Genomic DNA, 18,015 nt, shown 5'->3' with positions numbered 1-18,015 from the left:
GAACACGCAAGCACCCCCTGTTCCGGCATCGCCGCTCCACTGGCCTCCCCGTTAGCTCCTAGCGACTGCACGCTAAACGCACTGCTGTCTCACAAACGAGCGGCTGTCCGCCCCATCCCCTCCTCCCGCCGAACCCTCATCCCCGGCTACTACCACTTTCCATCCCCCAATTTAGGGCCCGCGCGCTACATGCTCGCGTCGTGGGATTGTCGCGCTAACCGCGGCGCTGACAATTTGTGGTGGTTGTTAATTGGTGTGTGCCGAGTGAGTGGGTGAGGGATGTTGTGGAGGGGGGGTGGCTGGCGTTTGTTGGGGGTGAGCGGGGCGAGGGATCGGTGGGGGGGAGGGGGTGGGATGGGAAGGGGAAGGGAAAGGGGTTGGCGTGGTGGAGGGAGGGGGGTGGTGATGATGGTGGGAGGAAGGGGGATAGGTATCAGCAGTTGGGTGGTGGTGGGGCGGAGTCAGAGGATGAAGGGGGGAGGGGGACGGGGTTGCCGTTTTGAAAGGAAAGGGGGTGAAAAGGTGAAAGTTTGTTGTTGATGGAATGGGAGGGGAGGGGGTGTGGAGGGTAATGGTAGAATTTTCAATGGGGAGGATTCTAAGGGGGAATCATTACACTCTTTTACAGATTTCCTTTGTTGGAGAAACAATTACCTACTTATTAGCTTCAAGGGCAAGTTGACCTACATTCCAGTCAGAGGCGGCGCATCATAGTGACGAGCTACCAAAGTCGGCGTTAATCTATCTACATAATCCTATGTTAGGTCCATCTGGGTACATGATCCGTTCGTTCAATCTCCCGAGCCCTCCACATTTAAGGCAGTGCCATGAACACGGCCTTCAACTTCTCATAGTTGGGTGCCCCCAACCCCGTCACCGGATCCCACCCCTCAACCGCGCTGAACCCCTTGGTACCACAGCCCGAGTTGTTTCCCTCCACAATGTCCTGGAACACCTCCGGGTGGGCATACAACACAGGGTTGATGAACCCCACAGGTCCCTTCCCAACCTTCAGCCGCTCACCATTAATCAGTGTGATCATTGCCCCCAACGTCGGCGCCGACGCCGATGTGCCCGAAAAAGCCAAGAAACCGCCGTCGATGCCCGTGATGTAGTCCTGCGACGCTAGCGCGACATCCGGGTAACCGCGCACCTGCTGCGTGTTGTTGTAGCGCGACGAGTTGTAGCCGGGGTCGTGCTGCGCGTAATACCCCCTGATGGCGTCGGCCTGGTAGGAGGGGAGGGAGAAGAGGTTGCTGAAGCCGCCGCCGGAGCCGAAGTTGTACGAGGCCACTTCGGGCGTGCCGACAGGTTTGCCCGCGGGAAGAGCGGCGCCGCCGACGGAGGTGATCCAGGGACAAGTGCCGGGGAACACTGTTTCTTGTTAGCTTTCATTTGACCTTCAAAGGCGAGGGGGGTCGCATACTCGGGTTAAACTCCCCATAGTCCGCCGCCACAGGCGTGTACGACCCGTCGGGCTTGACGCATTGGCCCCTCAAGCCCGCAACCCCGGTGTCGCCAGAAGAGAACAAGACGGTCACGCCCATCAGGCCCAACTTCATGTACTCGGCGCACTCACGGGCGCGGTAGTTGGCCGGCCGGGCATTCTCGTTGCTGCCGTACGACACCGAGATGACCTTGGTCGCGTTATACACGCCGCACATGGGCTCGCCCGTGTAAGCCCCCGGGGTGGCGGCGTCGTGCGGGTAGACGCCGTCCCAGACCGGGTCATCTCCACCGCCGCTTGTGCAGTAGGACCCGTCGATGGCGTCGAGGAAGTTGTTGTTGGTGGCCGGGTTCCACGCGACGCTGTCGCCGACTTGGTACAGTGTGACGTTCTGGGGATAGGTGAGCGACATGGCGTAGCACAGGTCGAGGTTAGATTCGCCACGGATTCCGGACCCGGACTCGGTGGAGAGATAGCCACCGTTGATGCCGTTGAAGATGGGCGAGGTCCCGTTGGCAATGATGCCGTTGCCGTAAGCGGAGAAGAATGTGTCCAAGTCGTCCTGGTTGTAGCTTTGGGGGGCGAACTCGACGATGCCAAAGCTGTTGCCCTCCGCGGGTTGAACATTGTCGGGAATGTCATACCTATCCAGATTAGTACAATAAACAGATGAATTTAACAACAAGCACTTACAAAGCTCGCAGGCATGCCGGGGTCGTAACCTCACTGCAGTTCTTCAACGAGTCGGCTTTCACATGACCATGGGGAAGCTTCTTGAACTTGCGAGCGATGGCTTCCTCCCGCTTCTTGAGTCCACGGGTGGTAACAATGGCTTCCCTCTCATCAAATTGAATCGTGGGTGCAACCAGGTCAATGTGCCCTTGAATGACAGCCGGGACGCTGTAGGACTCGCAGGCAATGAGCCGAGCTCCACCAGCGTTCTCGTAGACGCCGTAAGAGGTATCCAGCAGCGATTCAGCTTTGCCCACCGTGGTGGTGATCTTGATCCAGTTGCGGCCGGTCGTCTTCGAGATGTCGTCACTGGCAATGCCCTCACTGACAAGCCACTGCTCGGTTTCTGTGATGGCATCGTTGCTAGGGGCAAACACCTCAGCAACCTGCTCAGGCGACCAGTGCTGGCCGTAGGTCTCGGATCGAGGGTTCGAGATGGCGTGCATGAACTCTTCAGCGCGCTCCAGATTACGCTGCTTTAAGCCAATGCGTAGCGTCAGGGGTGTATCCGGGGCTGCATGGCCGACCTTAGTCCATTGGCCGTGGACCGTATCCCGCGTCTCATGGGTCAACTTAGTAGAGGAAGGACGAGCATGGGCTGTTATGGCCAACGCCACAGCAGCGAAAACGGTGGACGCCACCCGAGTTGAAACCATGGTGTGATTGATGTGTGAAGGCAGCCCTGGATGTTAAAAGCCTGGCACTGAACTTCGAGCGGCGGCTCCTCCGGGCCCTAAATACATATTTCCAGTCTCGTATTCATAACTTGAGCTTATTCAGGGGTGTGATATCCTACCAAATTAACTACGCTATCAGTTACACTTTGTTGCCCCTCTCTAGCATTCTCAACAAGAGAGTTTCGTATTTTACAAACACCACAACTCTGGGCTACATGAATGAGAGACAATAGGGGTAGGTAGAGTAGGACTCGGGCCAAATACCCGGAAGCAGATCTCTCGTGTTGGTCCTTGCCCCTGTGGTTGCTGATTCATACCCCGAGGACTAGCGACCCATTTCCCTGGCTTTAAGGCATCACTAATCAAATACGCACAGACCGGAACATTTGCTCGTCTCTTTGATGCTATTCTAAATCTGGAAGGAAATGCGGCTCAGTCGAGCCGGTGCCCGCCGTCTCGTAAACCCCAGCTTCGGTCCACTCCTTGATCAGGGGAAAGGTCGCGAGCTTTTAAATAAACGTCAACCCCGACCATGCCGGAGCTTCTGATATGTTTTGACTTTCCTTCCATCGTCAGAGATATGAACTTTCAACTTGCTTGAGGGTCAAGATCTCTTTACTCTTGTCTTCCCACCATGCTATAATGCGAGCCGAGGACAATTCCTAGGGTGGGCCAGTAACGAGTCTCTGTCACCTTTCCGTTTTGCAAATCTTTCGATAACTATCCGAACTTTACGGTGTACATTGTCTCTAGACCTAGAACACTCTGACATTATTTTTTCCCAAGCTCTGTTTTCTCCCCCTTGTGCTTTCTGCACTCAATGAAGCGGGCACGGGAAAAGTGAAATGGATTGGGTTAATAATTACCTAATTTAGTGACTGACTACAACACTGTAGTTAATGTGACTCCCAATGGAACAATGCTCGTGTCTTCGGCCTCGGTGCGGAGATACGATAACCACGACCGAGCGCCACCACCAACCCCTCACCTCTGACTCTCGGTTGATGGCCTGCACCCGGGGTCATTACAAGGGCGTGTTGTGGGACTGGATTAATACAGGGCCCCAAACGGTATGAATCGCGTACCACACGGGCCTTCTTTTGCCCGCGCTTCACAGCGGTTGACGTTGTGAGTCAACAATGCAGTGGCGTTTTATACAGATATATTGGGCGAAACTGCTCCCTTACATGTAGACAAACCGAGACCTTTCTTTCTCCCAGTATCCTCCAGTAATCTCCCCACAATCCATTCCACCGCCCCAACTTGAACCCATCAACCACCACCCACCATCACCACCCACCATGCCCCCCACCGCCGCCACCCTCGCCATCCCGACCACCCCACGCATCCACGCGCTCCTCACCCGCCTGCACGCCGCCTCGGCGGCCCAAGAAAACACGCTCTCCCAATCCTGGTTCTACCTCAAGCGCACGCTCGCCTTCTACCTCTTCTCCACGACGTGGGCCTCCAGCGCCGACGACCACATGCGTGACAAGTTCGTGGCGCTCGAAGAGGACAAGTGCCACTTCGTGTACCTGCTGGCGCGCTCGTCGGGGGCGCGGACCATCGTCGAGGCCGGGACCAGTTTCGGCGTGTCGACCATTTATTTGGCACTGGCGGTGGCGCAGAATGTGCAGGATGCGATGTCTGGGGGGAGGGAGGAGTGAGGGGGAGGGTGGTGGCTACGGAGAAGGAGCCGACTAAGGCAGCGCGCGCGAGGGAGCATTGGGCGGAGGCGGGCGAGGAGGTGGAGGGGGTGATTGAGTTGAGGGAGGGGGATTTGTTGGAGACGTTGAAGAGGGAGGATATGCCGGAGGAGGTGGACTTTTTGCTGCTTGATAGTGAGTTTCTTTGTTGTTGTTTTTGCTTGTGTGGGTTGAATGAAGTTGTGACTGACACTACATACACAGTTTGGACTCCGATGGCGCTCCCCACGCTCAAGATTGTCCAGCCCCGCCTGAAAAAGGGCGCCATTGTGCTGGCCGACAACACGAAGATGGCTAGGGCCTTGTATGGAGAGTATCTGGACTATATCTACGACCCGGCGAATGGCTTCAAGACGACCGAGGTGCCGTATTCTGGGGGTCTGCAGATGTCTGTTTATCTTCCCGGCGATGATTCTTAGGTGAAAGTTTGTGTCACGCAGTACGGAGCGTAATGTGGTAGTTGGTACGAGCTTATGACGGCATTGAGTTCGGAATATGAATGGTGTTAGTCGTACAGAATCACTACATCGTCTTTTCAACAGCGCCAGTGTTGCGAATGGGAGCCACGTCCTGAGGTTTGGAGATTACAACAAAGAAATAATTACCTGCCATTAAGTTGTACTATGGAATGGTTTGCTGAAGCCCAGCGTCCTACGCTCATATGCCTTGCCTGACCAATGCACTCTCCAGTCCTTCAACGCCGTCGTACGCGCGCAATCAGTCAACCATGCTTTGGCCGGGAATATTGGCAACCCCTGCGAGGTGGTTAGTTCATTAACACTACTGGAAGAGCGGCTTCAGGCTGGGCCACTTACATCCATCGACATCGTCCTCAACAGTCTGGGGGAGGGTGCATTTTATCGACTCCTCAAAGGTTTGGTTCTCCAATACGTCACAGACATCACCGGTGCAGCGGGCATCCATCGCACGTTGGAGCGAGTCGTCCTTCCAGCCGAAGACGTAGTCGCCGTGTTGGGTGTAGCCATCTCTGCGGGCTTTGTGTCAGAATCCGCAATACGGTCCTGAGTTGTATCTGGTACAAAAAGGCAGACTTACTTGTCGTTGGTGCTCCAAACGAATGGCTGCGAGCCGTCCTCGGGCCAAAGTTCTTCGTCGTTGAAAGCTGTAGTCTGTATGCAAGTCAGCAATCAACCTCGCTTAGGGCCCCTCGTACGATCAAGGAAGCCATCGTAGCGGCCGCCAAGTGACGAAATAACATTCAAAATGAGGTATGCGTACGTCCCAAATAGTCTCGAGCATGACCTGCGGGATCTTCACCGGGTGTGTTTCCGGACAGGGGCCACCATCCTGGTTGGTATCAAAAGTCCCTTCAGTCGGATAGGCAACATGGCTCTTATGGTCCGGGGTATCGGTATTTACGCCGTCCCAGCACGTGGGGAAGGTAATCACCGAACGGATCCCACCCACGCAGGGCTTCGCGGGCAGGGTCTGCGTGTCTGGCGCGGCGCAGTTCAGGTTGCTGTTGTCCCCCTCCTTGGGCATGCAGCGGTGGCAGACCTTGGGGTCCTGGCCGGGTGCGGTCAGGGCGGCGTCGCCCACGAGCATGCGGAACCCCGGCTTGAAGGCCGTCACCCTGGTCTTGCCGTCGTGTGGCGGGATGTAGTAAACGGTCACGCCGCCGTTGCCACCCAGGCCGAGGTTGGGCAGCTGCGGCACGCGCTTGTAGGTGCCGTTTCGGGCGCGGAAATAGAGGACGGCGGTCCAGTAGTTGGAGAAGTCTTCGGTGAAGGTGCAGCTGGTGCACGTGGAGCCCTTAACGAGGTCGTGCGTGCTCGGGTCCATGGTCGCGTTGAACGAGTTGCCGCCGACGATCTGGTGGAGATGAGGCGATGGGATGGAGCCGGGGCTGACGAGCGGGTCTAGGCGTTCGATGACGAGGTGTGAGCATTGGAAACGCAGCATGGCTGGTATCCCGGAGGGCACCGGGAGCCCCTGGCCGGCGGCGTGATCGACAAGGAGAACGAGGGCGAGAGCTTTCCACTGCATTGTTGGCAAAATGTGTTATGTTTTGATCGCGGCCGTTGAGTGAGACGCAAAGTGCTTGTTCACTCCAGTACAAACTCGAACAAGGAGGGCCCAGGGGATGTTTTTGATTTTGAGGGAGAAGGACATATCATTAGCTCCCGCCTCCTACATGCCGTTACTGTGGCGCTGACTCCCGTTGTCTAAATTATATTACCCTCATATTGTTGTTTTAGTTGCTGCTACAGCTGCACCTCTCTTGTCAAAGATCGGTTGCAGATATCGGTAATCTCAGGCCAACTAAATGCCTTCGACATATTGCGTTCCCGTCCCGTACCTTGTTTCCCGGTGTCCACGGGTATCCGGTCAGTGAGCTCCTGTGCACCATTTGCTCGGTCTTGGGTGCGCGGGGTAGAAAAATGGCCGGGTGAAGTGTTCGAGAAGCAAAACAGGGGGTTAACGTGCCGATCTCATTGATTGCATGCATCCCGTACCCGGCTTGTGGTCCTCAGATGGTGGCTCAGATAGCAGGTGGTATTGAGCGGGCTTTGCTAGGTGGAAGAAAAAGGAACAAAGATTTCGTTGTTTAATTAGTTGTTGCCCCTGAATCTGGGTGGCACCCGGCTTGAGGGAGGCAACCTAATTCCTACCTAACCTGGCTCGAACTTGCGCCTGATCACATAGCTCAAGTGATATAGCTATACCATTTTCTAATAGTTTGCGTTTCTTGTTGGAGCGATGCCCCTGATCGCTCATCTTGAAGAACTGAACACACTAAGCATACAGGAGGTTGATAGTATATCGTCACTCGTTCTGGAGAGCTCTGAGTGTTCTCCACTTAGCAATCGCAACTACAGCTAGCTACAAGCTCAGAACCGCGAATGTTGTGCACCCCATTGTAGTGCACCTCTTGGTTGTACCGAATCAGACACCCTTGTTTGCCTTCAATCTGACTGAACGCTTTCCCGTACAGAATGCAATTCTCACCCTCGCCAGCTGTTACCTTGCCCAGTGCCCTGTCACTCGGCAGTTCCCTCACACGCCTTTTCAAATTCCTGTATCAGACTCTACAGTCAAAGCAACGATCAGCACAACTCTCAAAACCGCGAGCACAGCACGACACCAAGCAGCACAAACTCACCTCAAAATCATGATCGGCCAGCGTCATAAACACCGGATGTTTATGCATCTTCAACTGGATCACCCTCGGGCTCTTGATACCAAACGCGATCCTCGCCAAAAACCTCGGATCATCCCTAACATCACACGCGGCCAAGATCCTCCCAATCCCCGCGAGATCCGGCTTTCTCAGCCGTTTCGGCGGCATCACAACCCGCCTCCCCGTCAGACAATGCGTGCAATGTCCGCACTTGCTCTTCCCACCCGGCAAGCCCATGCCAAAGTGCTGGGCCAGCGCCAGCGCCAGGCACCGGTCGCCCGTGACCAGGTCCTCGACCTGCTGGGTGCGGCACAGGGCGTCGGCCTCGCGGCGGGAGAGGTCGGCGTGCAGGTCGGCGTGCAGGTCGTCGAGGAGGGTGGCGAAGGCAGGGCTGCCCTTGCGAGGGAGGGGTTGGACGATGCGGTATTTTTGCTCGATCCCGCCGGCCTTGAGCTCGATGAGGCCTGTTTCGTGCAGTTCGTTGAGCGTGCGGACAAGGTCGATACGGGGGAGGCCCGTGCGGGACATGATGGTGGTGAGGTCGACGTGGTGGAATTTGGCCTTCTTGAAGGCGTTGGTGGAGATGGCTCTGCTGGCTGGGGAGCGGTCCGTTTTCATCCGCGTGAAGTACCCTGGAGTGGCGACGAACTTGTATTCGCTGTACTCCGGGGTGACGGCGCGAATTAGCCCGAAGCGCAACTCCAGCGCTGCGTAGATGATGACCAGAGGACTCATGCGAATGTCATAATCTCGCGATTGCGCGTAGTGGCTCGTCTTGAAGGTGTCGCCCACAGGTTTAGCGGCGTTTTTGCCAAGGATGTCAATGAGCAGCCCCTTGAGGGATTTGCGCGAGGGGAGGTCGCCCCGCGCAAAGTTCTCGCGGATGTACCGGTCGTCTGGGCAGATGTAGAACATGCAGTTGGCGGTCTTCCCGTCCCGCCCGGCGCGGCCGACCTGCTGGCAGTACTCTTCAACGGTGCTCGAGAGATCGAAGTGGACGACGTTGCGGATGTCGGGCTTGTCGATGCCCATGCCAAAGGCAATCGTCGCCACGACGATACGAATGTCGTTGGCCAAGAAGCTGTCCTGGATTTCGCTCTTTTCATCCACCTTCATGCCGGCATGGAATGCCTCGGCATCAAACCCGTGCTCTCGCAGATCGGCCGCTAGCAGGACTGACTGTTGCTGGAGAGTGACGTAGACCAGTGTTGGTCCTGGGTTCTCGTTCAAGAACTGGAAAAGGAGCGGATACTTGTCATGCTTGGTCTTCACAGCCCGAGCGTGGAGGTTTAAGTTCGGCCGATAGGCAGATGTGCGAAACACGCCTTCTGTCGGGATTTTGAAGGCGCTGCAAATATCGTCGACGACCTTGGGAGTGGCCGTTGCCGTAAGACAAATGACCCTTTCGGCCGCGATCTCGTCGGCGAAGCGGGCGACTTTGAGATACTCGGGCCTGAACGAGTGTCCCCATTCCGAGATGCAGTGGGCCTCGTCGACGGCCAAGAGGCGCACACCGCCCCTGACGTGGCGCATCATGGCAACGAAGCCTTCGTTGTTCAGTCTCTCTGGGGCGCAGTACAGAATACGCAGTTTCCCTTCTCGCAGGGCGGCGTAGGTCTGCTGTAGTTGTTCCCACGTTTTTGTCGAGTCGATGCAATCGGCAGCCACCTTCTTTCTCTTGAGGGCATCAACTTGATCCTTCATCAGGGCGATGAGCGGCGAGACAACAATGGTAATACCATGCTCGCCGGGTGTTCTCGAAGCATCCTGCAAATCCAACTGCGGGAAGGCAGTGGCCGGGATCTGATTACGACATGTCAGGAGACGAATCAATACTTTTGGGGGGTGGATTGCGAGGCGGGCAAACCTGATAACAGAGGGATTTCCCCGCGCCGGTTGGGAACACGGTCAGGACGTTCCCGCCAGCGAGGATCCGTCCGATGGCGCCCGCTTGCTCGTGACGAAATGATGAATACCCGAATGTCTCTGTCAGCAACTTCTGGGCGACCTCCATCTGAGCTACATTCTCGGGTTGCAATTCTTTCAAGACGCCATCATCGGGAACGGGATTCTCGTCGATGATACCGCCGCTATTGTTCCGTTGTTTTTTGCGCTGGTTGCCGCGGCTGTTAACCTCGGTTTCGTGGTCGCATGTCCGCTTCAAGTTGCCGGTGGAAGCGAGCGGTTGGCTGGCGACTAACTGGTCGACATCGACATCGTCGAAAAGATTATCACCAGAACCAAATGCGCTCATTGTTAAATCGCCAGGGTCACTGGGTGTATGAAGTCTTGAAAATGTAGAGAGAGAGCAACTGCCTTGGGAGATGTATGTCGTGGGAGAAAAGGCACTGGCAGCCTTGAGCGGGCTGAAAGTCCTGAAATAGATGCGCTGAAGAGAGTGTGCGGCGAGACGCATGGCAATGAACTCATGCCAGAAAGTTGGTGGAATGTTGGGAGCATAAAGAAAGGGACACGGAAACGGTGGATGGCAGAGTCGTAGGAATTTGACATCACAAAGCATCGAGCGGCCAGAAAGACCCGCCCAGCAAACCGAAGACGCCAAGCAATGGCAATGAGAAACTCCAGCTGCAAAAAAACAACATACAACACCGGGGATTCGCTGGTCGTCACCGACCCAACTACTGATCCGGCCCTTGCGAGTTTAACTAGGGGAGAGCGGACGGGATCCCGTGTTTTCTGGCAGGTATGGTCGTATGTGATAGCTCATTGGTGTTGCCCAACTCAAGTAGGGTCCACCACGACTTGAGCCGTCCACAGGAGTGACCGTGCCGCGCGCAGCCGGCACGCCAAAGGTGTTGGATTCGCCACAGGAGTGACCGTGCCCGCTGCGCACGGGCACGCCAAAGGAGCCTGGAGGAACTTGCCGGCTGCAGGTAGGCCCCATAGCGGAGTCAACGATGTAATTGTTAAAGGAGGAAGAAGAAGCCACCTTGACGGCAATGGAATTATAAACAGTATCAGGAGATGATTGTAGTTTAGGTCAGAAAATCGGGATGGAAAGAACGTATCGAGTTCCTTGGATTGGGAAAATGGAGCACCGCGGTGTAAAAAAGGTGGCCTCTAGCACCGGTTTGACCTCATCGCCGATGTATGACGCCGCATTCTTGAGTCTCCAGTAAGCTATATCGTCATCTAAGGGCTTCAGTAATCAGATCCCGTAAAGATTAACCTCTGTGGCGTAATCTCACAGAGCTGATAGTTTCCGTGTATTTTGTGCGTCAAAGAAGCAATTTGCTTCGCTACCCTTCGTCACGTAGACGACCATCGAGCCGTAGGCCTTGCTTGTATCCTTCCTGCTGAGCCAGGCAATCTTGACAATCTTGGCAATGTTGACGTTGTTCTCTGTCGTCGTGGTTCCAGGAATGGGACGTCATGGCCGAATCAGCGCAGACTGAAGCTGCTGACGAAGAAGCGGGTGCGTCGCTCTAGTAGTAATAGTCAACCCATAATAGATGTTGACCCTGCAAACCTCATCTTTCGCCACTTTTTGACAGAAATCCGAATTCTTTGTTCGTGTTCGTGATTGTCAAGGAATGCGCGACGGAGGCATGCAAAAGCAGGAGCGAAGCAGCGAGTCACAGGGGCCCTGATGCCAAAGTGCGGGTTAGCGGCTTTTCTCGGCGATCCGATTGGCCAGCTGTCAAAGCATCAAATGGTCCGTGCACCACCACCGCCAAGACCAACTGCGAGATGCTGATTCAAGGAAGCAGAATGCAGATGACGCCAGACATCGAGATGCCATCGAGAGAAATCGAAAGGAGAAAAAGCCAAAACTCTACAGTGAGAAGTCGACAGTACAGGTTAGAAATGACACCGTTTTTTGAGTTTTTTATGGAGTGAAAACAAGAGGGACCGTGCCCGCTGCGCGCCCGCCAAAGGAAGCCTGGAGGAACGCGCCGGCGCAGTTAGCCGACGGCCGTAATACAATGCTGTCGTGCGATTAGTTTCAGGCCGCTTGAGGAATGTTGAGAAAGCCAGCAAAGGCAGTTGTTTGGTCAATCTCAAAATCTAGTCATACAGCCGCGCCTTCTTTCTTCCCGCTGTGGATCTCTTGCTTCTGGCCGGTTCCGGAGAGCTTGGTTCCTTCCTTTTCTTTGTCGGGGTACTGCTGCCCGAGACGAGTTGAGCGTTCAATAGTTCCTCTGTGTCCGAACCATCGTTCGAGTCATCGCCATCTGGACCAACGGTTAGGTGAGCCGTGGGTCTGGCAGGCGGCGATACATACCTGAAGATGGACCTGTGGGCATCTGATCGGGATCGGCCGTGATCGAGTCTAGCCGTGCTCCAGGGCTGGATGGTGGTTCGGTCGCTTCGCGTTTCGCGGTTTCTGGGGCAACCGGCGCGGAAGATGGATTCTGAGGCGAGGAAGTGGGATTTTGAGCACGGCCTAGTGAAGAGAACGGGTTTCTGCTTGTGAGTGCTCCGGGGCCAGCCGATCGTGGTGTCGTTGGTAAGTTGCCGACAGGGTCCGATGATTTCGGCGTGGGTGTATTGTTGGTTGACGGGGGATTTTGCCGAATGAGTTCCCAATTGTCGGCGAGAATCACCAGAATTCGAATAGTGGGATCGACTTTCCGAGGGCCTTGGATCAGGTCGCGGTTTAGGACCCCCAGGAGTCGGACCACTGTCACGCGATCCACGATCCCTTGGGAAAGGCATTCGCGGCGGTTCGCATCCACCCGGCCAAGAGACTTCCAGGGTTGCTGGTCGACGAAGAAGAGAACGAGGACGTGGCATATGTGTATGCCCTCGCGAGGAGGGCGGTCGTTCTCTGACTGCAGTAAGACCCGAGTTTGACGAACACCGAAGTCTTGACCAGCGGCCTTCAGCCAGACTCCTTGCTTGATGTGGAAGGTATCTAGATCGACGGGCCCGGCAAAGGACACATGTGCTGAAGTGCTTGGCCACGGAGCTGTCTGGTCGGGACCACCGAGCTGGCGGGGGATGACACTTGGAAGTGTTAGCAGCCAGGTCCTGCTCCAGTGAGAAATAATAGCGCGTACGGAGTCAAGCCGTCATCGCGCGGCAGTGCCAGTGCCACCTGTGCAGATTGCGATTCGTCTGTCTCCCACCCGCTGAATCTTACGCCTTGGAATGTGAGTTTGTTTGGGAAAAGTCGGGCGACGATACTGAATGCGACGAACCTACTTCAGGACCCTGTCCTGTTAGGGTTCAGCTTCGGTTGAAGGTAATCTCTCAAGGGTGCTTAGGTTCGGTGCAGCCAAAAGGTACACAACAAAGGCTTGTCTCAACAGTACCTAGGCTTCCGTGCTTGTAGCGAACTGTAGTTGTGATTGCTAACTGGAGAACTCCCAGAGCTCTCCAGAACGAGTGACTAGTTAGTTACGCAGCTTTGCTTTTTACTGGAAGTGTCAAGCCTTGCGCGTTTTGTTTTGTGGGGCGTGCAGATGGTCTTGTTTCTTCCTCCCGCTCCTTTGAAATACATGAATACCTCACGGCATCCCGGATATTTCACCTTATAAAACTGCATTCGAGCCAAGCATCGACTTGGTTCCCGTACGCCTTGAACCTTCTATGATACAACTCAACGCTGAAATTTTGAGTCAAACAACACCAGCCTTGCATATTCCCGGCGTTTATTCGGACCCTTAGCCTTGAAAAGATACCTCCCCGCAAGCTGGAATTCTCCAAGCCAACCTATGAGCCGCCATGGTCAAGAGACTCTCCAAAAGGTCTCGATGATGCATGAGTTCGGCTCCTCTTAAGTCGATCAATCTCATCTGGCCAATTTATCGACCCATCTATTGTAATTCTCTTACCGTTACTAACATAGAGTTGACCCACAGCTGTCTGAGCATAGACATAGGTAGCCACCGCAGCCGCGCCTGCATCCGGATATTGGGCACCACGAAGCATATCGTGGTCGAGAACAGGACGTACCACGTCCTCACAGGCCCTCACACACCCTGTGATTTTCCCTCGGCCCTTTACGTCTTTGATGATGTCTTCGAGGACGTCTATTTTACCGACGACGAGTTCCCCAGTCGGCAATGCGTGTCTGCGAAATATGTCTTTTACCCCCTCGCGAATGCCTCGGACAAGCTGCTGGAGCAATATCTCTCGGTCCACCGCCTTACCAACAGGAAAGACGACCCAGCATTCCGTGCCCAGCTCCGCAGAGGCCTGATAGCACTGCTCTCCGCCCTCCGAGATGCCGCCTACGCCCTGTGCCGAGAATATGGCCTCCGCATCGTCAGGATTGGCCTTACTATACCGGTACAATGGAACCTCGAGTTTGAGGCTGTCTACCGCAGTCTCGTCAAGGAGGTGTTTGACATGCCTGACGCAGGGCAAATCCACTTTTTCACTGAAACAGAGGCGCTGTCCACATATCTGTACAAGCACCATTGTCACGAACTCGATCGAGGCAACCAACACAATGCCTTTCTTTTCCTCGACTTTGGAGGCCACAACATGGTAAGGGTCACACACCGTCTTTTCTTACTCTTGAACGAGTTGTAAATGAGCTAATGCCATTGGCACCCAAATAGAACGGCTGTCTCTTTGGCGTTGCTCACGACCACGATCGTCCGGATGGAAATGGCTTTTTCCGAGTCGGTAGTCCTTTTGGTAAGACACGCCCGACATGTATTGCCATTTACCACTAAGACCCCTGTGTAGGTGCTGGGGGCGGATCTGGGCAGTGGGAATACCACGTCGTCCAGTGGTTTTCCGACCAGTACTCCCGAGACATGGACACAAAGATTCCCATACCTCCACATGAACTCGATGGTATTCTCATGGTGTTTCGAGGCCAAAAGAGCAAAAGGGTGGCCTCGCGCAGACCGATCGGAATGAACGTTTCCCGGCCCGACGGCAGCGGGACCTGGCGACTGAACATGAGTTTGACAGACATGGAGGACGCCTGGAGGAGAGGCCTCCATGGGCCGCTCCGTACTGCCGGACGGGAGATATCGCGCCTCGTCGAGAGGATGAAACTGGGCATAGTCGAACGGCCTCTCGTCGTCATTTCGGGCGGCACGGCTCGCAACCCGGCCGTGAAATCACGCCTTCTATCCCTCTGCGAAGTAAAAGGGTTGTCTACGGTTTTCACCGATCAGTTCAATGTCCCCATTGCATATGAGTAAGTGGATACTTCATTTTTCCGCGCCTGGACAGCCGCCCGGTTTCCTTCATCGACAGCATCTGCTCTAACATCAGCTTCTCATCTCACAGTTCAGCCAAGGTCGCCATGGCTGCTGTTGGATTCGCCACATGGAATCTTCTGGTGGATGCCAGCAACTGATCTCTCAGGGTGGCTTAATGCTAACACTTTGCCCATCGCCACTGTGGCATGCTGTGGCAAACCATAGCATGAAGTATATATAGCCCGATTTCTCTTCCTCGGATCAGCAGAAAAAAAAAAAAAATCAATCAATTCTTTCTCCCCATCTTTCGATCTGAGTGTCGTTTCCAACAGCTGCAGCCTACCTTGTCAGCGAGACGCTCACAGTCGAGCAATTCTTTCAGAGAGGGGCCGCCATTGGCATACAAATGCGACAAGCGCGGGGGCAAGGCAAACCAAAGACAGAACCCATGGAGTGGGATGACTGGGGCAAACTGTTGTTGGATACGGTAAGTTGACCTACCGAGCATATGACTGCACCGTCTTGCCAGGCGCTCCCCCCCCTTCTCTCTCAAAAGAAGCTCAAGGGCTAACTACCATGGCGCTCCCATGCAAACAGGACGGCCAGTACACGGTCAAATACTCCGGCAGAAGCAGCGACGAGTTCCCCCTGATCTGCGACCCCTTTTTCTCCAGCCTGCCCGACCACGAACAAGAAACCCTCCGCGTCCCAGCTTGAAAATTATTATTATTCATACTCCGCTATGCCCTAGGGCGTGCCGGATCCTCAGCTATTTAGTGTACAGGAAAACCGTGTCCTCCCGGGCCGGGTGAAAAACCCATACCAACAATCAAGGAACGATGCGTTCTGGTGAGTCTGCGTATACAAAGAGAGGAGGCCTCCTGGCCTCCGAACGGGGGCGCTTCAGGCCGCCGCTTCCAGCTCGAGCCTCCTGGCTAAGTTGTACATCGGCAGCTTCCCGGAGTCCATCAGCCAGTCGAGGACTCTCCTCGCGAGCCGTGCAGTCGTGGGATTGATGCCGTGTAGAACAGAGTAAAAGTCCCGTCGTATCCGAATTCCAGTTCTCTCCCATCTTCGAGTCAACGGTGCCCACCATGTAAATACAGGTAGCACTCCTTTTCATTGTGTGGTTGCTGTACTCTCTGCCCTTTCCCTGCCCTCTCTTACCCCCTTTACTTGCTAAGTTGCTGCTACATCAATTCACTTGGTTGCTCATTTCGCGGTACCCAATACGGATTTAGTTTCTTCTTATTCACGATATGGTGCTCCGTTTATCCCCCTCTACTCTAGTGCTCTCAAATGTCGACCTCCATTTTGCAATACCAATGTTGACCCTCAATTCAAACAGCGCTGTGAGCACAGCGCTCGCCTTTGTTCCTGCTAGATCTCAACGCGTCCAGTCCGCCATGTACTCACGGCGGAACTCCACCGGATCCCTAAACGATTGTTTTGTCAGTCTAGGTACTGTCCCATGCCCATCCCAAGGCCCCCCCCTCCCCACCGACCAAAAAACAAAGTGAGGAGATACCCGATGTGAGAACTAAAAAGCAGGGTTGCTTACCAATCCATCGCGTCGAGCTCCTGCGGGAACTTGAAGATGTAGACGTCGGCCACGGCCTTGCCGGCGTCGGCGAGGTTCCCGCCTCCGAGCCTCTTGACCAAGTTCACGGTGACGGACCTGCGGTCGTACTGGTCACCCTCATATTTGTCCAGCTTCTGGATGTGGGCCTTGGTGAGCCCCGACACGAGAGTGCCGTAGACCTTGCGGCCCTTGGTCGGGATGATGCCCGGGTAGACAACGTCCATGACGCGGAAACGCTGGTAGCCGTCGAGCATGGCGGGTTGGAAGGGATGGAGTTTGCGGGTCGCCTCGGGGGGGTCCGTGGTTCCGTATATGGTCTTGTAGAAGACCTCGGGCATCATCTATGCGGTGGTGTTTGGTCAGTAGCGTGCTTCTTATGATCTGGGGTGCGGAGCCACGATTTCCAGGCTCAATGCCATACCAGTGTGCCTATCATATGGAATTCGTTAGCGGCTGGGTCCAAGCCAGAAACAGCGTTGGAAGCGACATATATGGAGAGGTGGATAGCTTCTACGTACCGTAAAGGAAGACACAACTTGTGCCTTCCTTGCTTGCGGTGTTAGCTTTCGGTTTGGCTGTTTTGCTAGCCTTGTCCTTGCTAGCTTGAGCCTTTTCGGTGCTGGCTCCGGCGCTGGCTGCGGTTTTGGTTTGAGTAACCTTAGGGTCAGCCGCTTTGCGAGTCTTCTTCGGGGCGGCAGCCGGAGGGGGATCAGTGGGGCGTTGGGTGTGCGACGACATGATAAGCGATAGTGGGCGTTGATTGTAGATGTTGGCCGAGGAAAGTAGATGTTATGCGATGAAAGTGCAATCATCAGGTGGGATTGTGAGTTTTTAATACTCAATTTCACCAGCTGTGGTCTGTCTCTTGGGCCGGCGCCAAGCGAAGCCGGCCCGGAAAGGGACGAGGAGGCACAGCTCAGGCAACAAAACAATGAAACGGCCAGGCCACATGTGTGAATCTTCAATGATGGATACCTGCTTAGGTATCCCTTATAGACCGCCCGGGGTGGATCTGAAGCCTGAGAGGTACACAGAGGGTTAGAAACAAGCTGTCGTCGCCTAAGCGCCTAAGCAGGTCCGTGAGCCAACGCCAGCCAAGTTCACCACAGAGCTCGCATATTGACCATGTTCCAGGAGCAACTCCATCTCATCCACAAAGCGAAGCAGGATTGTGTCCCCCCTCTCCCGCGTTGCAAGTCAGCTCCTGCCTCCAGACCGCAGCCTTCCCCCCCCCCCCCCCCCCCGCAGGATGCCGCATCGGCATGCCCGTTGCGCACGTACCGTTTTTAGCGCCATCCAAGCCTGTTCTTTATATGCGAGACGAGGCGAGACCGGATCCCGACGCGCCCCCGGCTACTGCTGCAAGAGGGAGGTGCGCTAGCCGGCGGGGAGGCCGCGGGGGTTGATGGTTCCTTCCGATGTGCGGGAGGTGCCGGTGCCGGTGCCGGTGCGCGCGAGAGAGCCTTTTCCATCGAGGGAGTGCCAGGGGTAGGTGGCGCGGGTTGGTGGTCGGGTGCAGTCGGTGAGGGGGTTGTTGGATTGGATGTGCACTACACCTTACCGCGCACGAGGGCGTTTGACAGTGCGACGCGGATGGTG

The 18,015-nt window shown here is 55.3% G+C and overlaps 9 protein-coding genes across 9 annotated transcripts in view; 4 read left to right on the top strand and 5 right to left on the bottom strand.

Moving 5' to 3' along the window:
* CHGG_05417 (uncharacterized protein) overlaps positions 1-175 on the top strand; it is a gene marked incomplete at both ends in the record, with an annotated part of 3,215 nt that extends 3,040 nt beyond the window's left edge. The window contains one exon of the mRNA XM_001221511.1: positions 101-175. Coding sequence (XP_001221512.1) covers positions 101-175 — 75 coding nt within the window. The remainder of the gene's footprint in view (positions 1-100) is intronic.
* Positions 176-814: 639 nt separating this feature from the next.
* CHGG_05416 (uncharacterized protein) lies at positions 815-2,835 on the bottom strand (the record flags this gene model as incomplete). Its single annotated transcript, XM_001221510.1, has 3 exons — positions 815-1,374; positions 1,427-2,091; positions 2,141-2,835. 3 exons carry the CDS (start codon positions 2,833-2,835, stop codon positions 815-817), a joined length of 1,920 nt encoding a protein of 639 aa, XP_001221511.1.
* A 1,322-nt stretch (positions 2,836-4,157) lies between these two features.
* On the top strand, positions 4,158-4,981 carry CHGG_05415 (uncharacterized protein; the record flags this gene model as incomplete). The annotated part of the gene is made up of 3 exons (XM_001221509.1): positions 4,158-4,440; positions 4,494-4,697; positions 4,767-4,981. 3 exons carry the CDS (start codon positions 4,158-4,160, stop codon positions 4,979-4,981), a joined length of 702 nt encoding a protein of 233 aa, XP_001221510.1.
* Positions 4,982-5,279: 298 nt separating this feature from the next.
* Positions 5,280-6,569, bottom strand: CHGG_05414 (uncharacterized protein; the record flags this gene model as incomplete). The annotated part of the gene is made up of 4 exons (XM_001221508.1): positions 5,280-5,317; positions 5,378-5,550; positions 5,619-5,692; positions 5,802-6,569. The coding sequence occupies 4 exons, from the start codon at positions 6,567-6,569 to the stop codon at positions 5,280-5,282; spliced, it is 1,053 nt and encodes a 350-aa protein (XP_001221509.1).
* Positions 6,570-7,564: 995 nt separating this feature from the next.
* On the bottom strand, positions 7,565-9,958 carry CHGG_05413 (uncharacterized protein; the record flags this gene model as incomplete). The annotated part of the gene is made up of 3 exons (XM_001221507.1): positions 7,565-7,600; positions 7,687-9,507; positions 9,572-9,958. 3 exons carry the CDS (start codon positions 9,956-9,958, stop codon positions 7,565-7,567), a joined length of 2,244 nt encoding a protein of 747 aa, XP_001221508.1.
* A 1,775-nt stretch (positions 9,959-11,733) lies between these two features.
* CHGG_05412 (uncharacterized protein) lies at positions 11,734-14,094 on the bottom strand (the record flags this gene model as incomplete). Its single annotated transcript, XM_001221506.1, has 4 exons — positions 11,734-11,900; positions 11,951-12,675; positions 12,729-12,813; positions 13,506-14,094. 4 exons carry the CDS (start codon positions 14,092-14,094, stop codon positions 11,734-11,736), a joined length of 1,566 nt encoding a protein of 521 aa, XP_001221507.1.
* Positions 14,095-14,332: 238 nt separating this feature from the next.
* CHGG_05411 (uncharacterized protein) lies at positions 14,333-14,992 on the top strand (the record flags this gene model as incomplete). Its single annotated transcript, XM_001221505.1, has 3 exons — positions 14,333-14,363; positions 14,500-14,830; positions 14,923-14,992. 3 exons carry the CDS (start codon positions 14,333-14,335, stop codon positions 14,990-14,992), a joined length of 432 nt encoding a protein of 143 aa, XP_001221506.1.
* A 290-nt stretch (positions 14,993-15,282) lies between these two features.
* Positions 15,283-15,551, top strand: CHGG_05410 (uncharacterized protein; the record flags this gene model as incomplete). Its single annotated transcript, XM_001221504.1, has 2 exons — positions 15,283-15,321; positions 15,432-15,551. The coding sequence occupies 2 exons, from the start codon at positions 15,283-15,285 to the stop codon at positions 15,549-15,551; spliced, it is 159 nt and encodes a 52-aa protein (XP_001221505.1).
* A 112-nt stretch (positions 15,552-15,663) lies between these two features.
* CHGG_05409 (uncharacterized protein) lies at positions 15,664-17,154 on the bottom strand (the record flags this gene model as incomplete). The annotated part of the gene is made up of 5 exons (XM_001221503.1): positions 15,664-16,013; positions 16,251-16,270; positions 16,396-16,757; positions 16,838-16,845; positions 16,935-17,154. 5 exons carry the CDS (start codon positions 17,152-17,154, stop codon positions 15,664-15,666), a joined length of 960 nt encoding a protein of 319 aa, XP_001221504.1.
* Between the last annotated feature and the right edge of the window lie 861 nt (positions 17,155-18,015).

The sequence above is a fragment of the Chaetomium globosum genome, genomic scaffold (genome assembly GCF_000143365.1).
Source record: "Chaetomium globosum CBS 148.51 scaffold_3 genomic scaffold, whole genome shotgun sequence".
Taxonomy (NCBI): Eukaryota; Fungi; Ascomycota; class Sordariomycetes; order Sordariales; family Chaetomiaceae; genus Chaetomium; species Chaetomium globosum.
Note: the sequence above shows the minus strand (reverse complement) of the source record. Positions and strands in the feature narration are given on the sequence as shown.